Here is a 6,000-nt window from a genome sequence, read left to right as displayed (position 1 = left end):
ACTCTCGGGTGCGGACCGATAAGCGCTTGTCGTGCATAACCGAAAATTTATTGAATTCAACCAAAACACAAATATAAAAGAAATCAGCCAAAACACCAACAACAACAAAAAAGAAAAACGTTAAACGCAGTTGGCAATCAGAGTCACCAACAAATCAAAGGTGCGTTGAGCCAGTGTCAAGAGTCAGTGTCAGTCAAAGAGACTCAATCAATTGCAATTGCAGTTGCAGCAGCCGCGAATTGCATCCCATATTGCTCTCTCTATCTCTCTCGATACACCTCTCTCTCTCTCCCCATCTCCATCTATCTATCTCTTGGAGATTGTGTACGCGAGTGTGTGTGCGGCAGTGTGTGTGTGTGCGAATGTGTATTGATGTGAAAGAAAATAAAAAAAAAAAAACTTAACAAAAAGTGAAACGACCGGCAGCGAAAGCACCGTGAAAGCAAAACAAAAGAAAGAGAATACAAAAAAAAAGAAAAATTGAAAATTAAATTGAAAACAAAACAACAAATTTATATAACCCTGCTAACCCTGAGAATCAAGCAAATCCAGTCTAAGCCCTTTCGAATTCTCGAAATTCCTCCAATCGAAACGCCAGCAAAAAGGTCAAGCTGACGTTTAAATTGCAGCCCAAAATTGGATTATGCTTAGGCACAAACGCAATTGCCACACCAATCGGATCCCCCCATCGCCGGCGAGGATGTAAAACTAAAGCAAAGGAAGCTCAAGATTTGTGGCCAATTGTATGCACTGCCTCGGCCATCATCGCTCAGCCAGCGTTTGCAGTTCAATCAGCATTTCAATCAACGTATCACATTTTGCCTAGAGCTCTATCATAAGAATATCATCAAAAAATCAACAACTCAACAATCGTATGCCAATGATATATTCAAATCAAACAAAAACGTGTCACAGACTTAAGCAATAATCGTGTAATATTTAATCAAAAAAAAAAAAAAAACTTAAAAATAAAAGACCGTGCAACAAAAGTTCAAAATTTAAGTGTAGTGCAAGAAAAGAGAAAACTTCAAAACAAAAAAAGAAAGAAAATCAAGTGCAATTCCCAAGGGAAACAAAAAAATAGAGTGTGGAAAAAATGATGTGCTATAAGAAAGCCAAATTCAGGCATTAGAATCCAATAGAGGAACACACACATATACACCATCCACCCATAAAAGGAGGGTTAATCAAGAAACACTTTTAAGCCCCACCAATTTAACAGCCCCCATCCCAAACACCCCCCCAACTGATTCAGGCCCCTGAAACATCAAATTTTTCATTATCGAAAGGTTTTCCATATCTAATACAAAATGTCCACCGGTCGCCGCTTAGCAAAACGCTCAATTATTGGCACCAAAGTGTGTGCTCCCGGACCCGATGGTCTCTGGTATTCGGGAGTCATTTCGGATGTAAAAACGCCAGCATCATCGTCGAAGGGATTATCAATGGCTCTGGCGCCGCCACCCACCTTCTTAGCTCCGGGCGATACACAATTGAATGCCGATACGCGTTATATAGTCCGTTTCGATTTCAAGACACAACAATCGCAACTATCACCAAACATTGTGTCATCCGGTAATGGTGGTGGTGGTGGTGGTGCCTCTTCCATGTCCACGGATTCGGTAATTGTTGAGACGCGTCGCGCTGCCGCCGCTGCCAGTGTGCATATCAGTCCGGCTCAGGCATTGCGTCGCAATGCCATGATCAAGGAATTTCGCGAAACGGATTTAATTGGACCCGGCTTCCGGTCCATAATAGGCATACAATTGCAGCATGGCCAGCGTGTCTTTCTCACCTACAATGGACGCGAACAGAGTGGAGATGTGGTGCATCATGATGCCAGCAAGGACGAAGTGGTTGTCAAGATTACCACAACTGGAATCGAGGTGAGTGTGCGGCTAGTTGTAGGTGTGGGTGTGAATGCGGGTGTGGGTGTGGGCGTGAACGTGGGTGTTAGATGTGGCAGTGTCAAAGCTAAAGCCAGAGGCAGCGATGCGTCGACGACGACGAGAACGACGAGCGGCATTAACTATGTCAAGGTTGAAGCATACAAAAAAGTGTACATGCATCTATGTACAAGTTTATTCAGAGCATATATTTACTTTATATAGTATATATATGTACATACATACTTATGTGCAATCACGTTCTATGTGCACTATGTTCATATGTTTGTATGTGTGTTGGCTGCCTGGTCACTGGCAAAAAAAAAAAAAATTGTTTTTGAGGGTCGCATTCCGGCACGTAATTGGGTTATTCTCTAGCATGGCCTTCTTGACTTGGTCTCCAAGTAAAGCCAATATACATATGTACATACCTTCTACTTTTCCCGATCATCTCAATGTTAGTCCAGGCCACAGCCCCAAAAAGAAATATATATAATTACGTCACTCGCTCATCGCTCGATCGAGAGAAACCACGTCAAATAGTTTTCAAGTGAAACATCGTTTCATTTTGGGGCCCTCTCTCTGTCTCTGTCTTTCTCTTTTTGTGGCAATGACGCCGATGTCGTAATAAAATTTGTTTAGAATTTTTGTTTTTGTTTTTTCGTGTTCTTCAACGAATGAATTTTTGTTAAAGCACAGAGAAGAGAAAAAACTTTCAGGGCTATCTAAAGATACTCACTTAGCTATAGAAAACAGAGATACTCACATTCTCAACACTTTTTCGACTAATTATGTTGAGGTGGGGAACTTCCCAAACGAACAACACTTGTCCTTCAACAAATTTGGTTTCAATTAGAAACTAAAGAATTCTGGAGGTATTCCAATTGGGTCACTATCTTTCAAATGATGATGACGAGTGATAAGTGGATGTTGATCTCTAAACAAAAGAGCTAACTAATTGTTTGATTTAGATCTGTAAAGAATTGATGTTTGAAAAGTTGCCAGACGATTGGTCCGATTGCTTAATTACCCAAAACCACAACTGATGGTTAGTTACAGACTGTAAACAATCAGTCAAAACACGATTTTAAAACTCATTTACAATCCTTTCTAACACTCTTCTAATTCTTCTCTGGCCAATATTAAAGGGTATATACTGAGTGGTTACTTTTTCATAGAGGTATGGTGTTTTTAACCTCCATCCTCCCGAGTGTTTAAGGTCGTCTAATTAGCCTCCTCTAATTTTATATTCATAATACATTATTTAGAGTTAATTACATTGAAATTATTAATTATACATTCGAAAATTGTAACCTAGCTTTAACTTATTTAGGAGTCCATCAGATAAAACCAAAATTTGTTTAAACAATTTCATTTGTTCAAGTATAATCATGAAATTGCGTATGAGGCTCTCAACAAAGACTTGCACTATATTCTAGTTAGTATAGATGTGAGATTCAATCTATTCAATCCATGTTAAATAGATTAATTCTCTATGTTGAAGGGGGCTTGAAGGCAATCGGACAACATCAACAACAACAGACAAACAAAAAAAAAAACATGATCAGTTGAGTCTTTTGTTTCATTTAAGCAATTGCGTCATAAGTCAGATACAGATACAGATATAGATACTGATACTGATACATAGATAGAGGCAAAAATAGTTAGATAAATGACGCTGGGCACACACACACACAAATTCCATATATGCTTGTGGCCACAGCCACATATGTATGTGCCACACCGAGTGAACCCAAATTCAGGCGGTTTGCCGGCTGACTGCGCTCCAGAGATGGACCCGACTGCCGGCATCAAGCTGTGATTGTATCTATCCTACTCTAACGCTTTGCATTTCTTTTTAATATTTTCATCTTCTATCTTTCTCTTGCCGTTTTGCCGTTTGTTTTCCGCCTGCTGCTTTCCCTGGCAACTAATAATCGCAGCAAAAACACATTTGTAATTGTTGCATTGTACGTTGAAAGATACATTGAGACAAAACCCACACACACACACACACACACCCAAATGCATAGAGTACATAGGTTGTCTTCAATGCCAAGTCAGCTGCGCGTATCTTTTCCGTACGGCGAGTCAATAAATTTGTCAGCAATCGCGTCTCTTCCTCACATTGAAAATGTATCTAACAGATGCGATTAGACTTGATCAAGTTTTCAGAAAACGAGAGAGAGAGAGAGAGATAGAGATAAAGCCAAGACAAATGTAAAATGTAACTCTAGTTTATCAGATATGCCATAATTTACAAGCTAAATGTGGTTTGACATAATCTTATGACCTCATCATATACCCAAAAAAACACACACAGACAAAAAATTGAAGAGCCATTTCAACGTTTTTTTTTTTTTTTTCGGTTTCTTTCGAGTTTTCCGTTGTAAAAAAAAAAAACTATTTGTTTGTTGCTCTTCAATCAACAATTGGTTGGCATTTCGTAAGCGAAACTTGAAACACAAAAAACTATACAGAAAATGTTATATCTATCTATCAATACTTGTCCTCGGTTACTCTGCCATGTGATGGTCACGTGTATGCTACACATATCTAGATACATATACATACATACATATGTATGTATGTATATAAAACTAATATAAATTTTTTTTAACTCAATACAGAAAATATTTCAATTTGAATTTGTGTTTTTTGGTTCGGTTCAACTTAAGCAACTGGCTTTTGTTTACAAAACTAGTTGAAAACTAGTCGGGGGTGGGGGAGGTGTGTGTACATATATAACCATGGGTGTGTGTGTGTGTGTGACGGAACGGAAACGTGAGGCAATTAATTCTAAGGTTATTTTAACTGAGAAACTTGTTGCTCGGCATTTCCATTTCAATTACAATGACGTATACGCCACGTCTGCCATCTAATTGCTAGCCCATGAATTTGGTTTTACTCTTCCCCTCTCTCTTTCTCTCGCTCGTTTTTTGAGTTAACAGGATTCCAGAGCCGGCCTACCTACTTAATGAAGGCAAATGGATCTTGCATGGGGTGGGGCAAAACAAAATAACTACACAAAAAAGAATAATATTAAGCACAAATGCCAAAGAAAATGTCAGAGGCAATTTGTCAAGTTGTAATACTCTTGCAAGAAATTATATCTTTCGTTTAGTTTCAATACTTTGAGCGATGTGTTTTCTTTTTGAGCCAGAATGTTAACTGTTTGCTAGTGGTGCTAGCTAATCCATTTTCTCACTTTGCCTTAGCAATTTGACTTTAAAGTTTGATTTAGTTTATTATTTATGTTATTCTATTTCCTTCATTAGTCAAAGAGAAATAAAAGTTGACTAATTTGAGATGATAAATATGGAATAATATTTCTAGACGATCAGTAGAGAAACCTCAATAAATGATCTTATCAGAAATTATGCTTAACTTGGAAGATTGGATGAAAAGTATTCAAGTTGATTCCTAAGAGTACTTGAACTTCGACGAGTCGAAACTTTTGTTTCTTTTTCATACATATTTGTATTTGGATGTATATATTTTGTGGTAATTGATGTTGTTGCTTGTGGACCTGACTCAATACCAGTAGTCGTTGGCACTTCCCCTCCTTGACACTTCAGCAGCACGACCTTTTGGCTAGTTATTCGCAAATTTCTTTTAATGACATTGGAAAAGACTTGAACACGCAACTTGTCTTTGGTATGGTTTTTGTTTCGTTTCGAAATTTTTACTTTCATTCTTTGTAATCGGTCGGGCAATTAATTTTCCATCTCACACCACTTCCCTCCATCTATCTCTCTCTCACTCACTCTTTTTCTGTGTTTGTGTGTGTGGTATACTCTCTCTTTCTTGGCAGCGACCCATTTCTTGTTGAGCAAAATCAAGAAAGAAGTTGGTCAAAAGTAAAAAGCAGAAAGTGCACTTCACTTTTTTTTTTTGTTGTCTTTTAAAATTGATGGCATCTTAACTTAAAAATCTTGCTGTAAGTACTGACTTACTTATTTCCTGGGTAACTGGATAAGCCTTTGGTTAAGATTAAGTTGAATTTAAAAACAAACTTTTGTGATAAGTCTTGGCATTATCTTTGGATTCTTTTTTCAAAGAATTCCCTTTTAATTATCACATACTTATATGCGTATGTGTGTTTGGGTGTGTG

General features: G+C 38.0%; 1 protein-coding gene across 3 annotated transcripts in view; it reads left to right on the top strand.

The window, feature by feature from the left end:
* Positions 1 to 6,000, top strand: part of Glut4EF (Glucose transporter 4 enhancer factor) — a 148,249-nt gene continuing 142,249 nt past the window's right edge. For all 3 annotated transcript variants that reach the window (XM_068298006.1, XM_068298005.1, XM_068298009.1), the window contains exon 1: positions 1 to 1,886. In XM_068298006.1, coding sequence (XP_068154107.1) covers positions 1,311 to 1,886 — 576 coding nt within the window. In that variant the 5' untranslated portion in view covers positions 1 to 1,310. The remainder of the gene's footprint in view (positions 1,887 to 6,000) is intronic.

This window comes from Drosophila tropicalis, unplaced genomic scaffold (genome assembly GCF_018151085.1).
Source record: "Drosophila tropicalis isolate 14030-0801.00 unplaced genomic scaffold, ASM1815108v1 contig_859, whole genome shotgun sequence".
Classification (NCBI taxonomy): Eukaryota; Metazoa; Arthropoda; class Insecta; order Diptera; family Drosophilidae; genus Drosophila; species Drosophila tropicalis.
The sequence above is the reverse complement of the archived record's forward strand: the minus strand, read 5'-3'. Positions and strand labels throughout refer to the sequence as shown.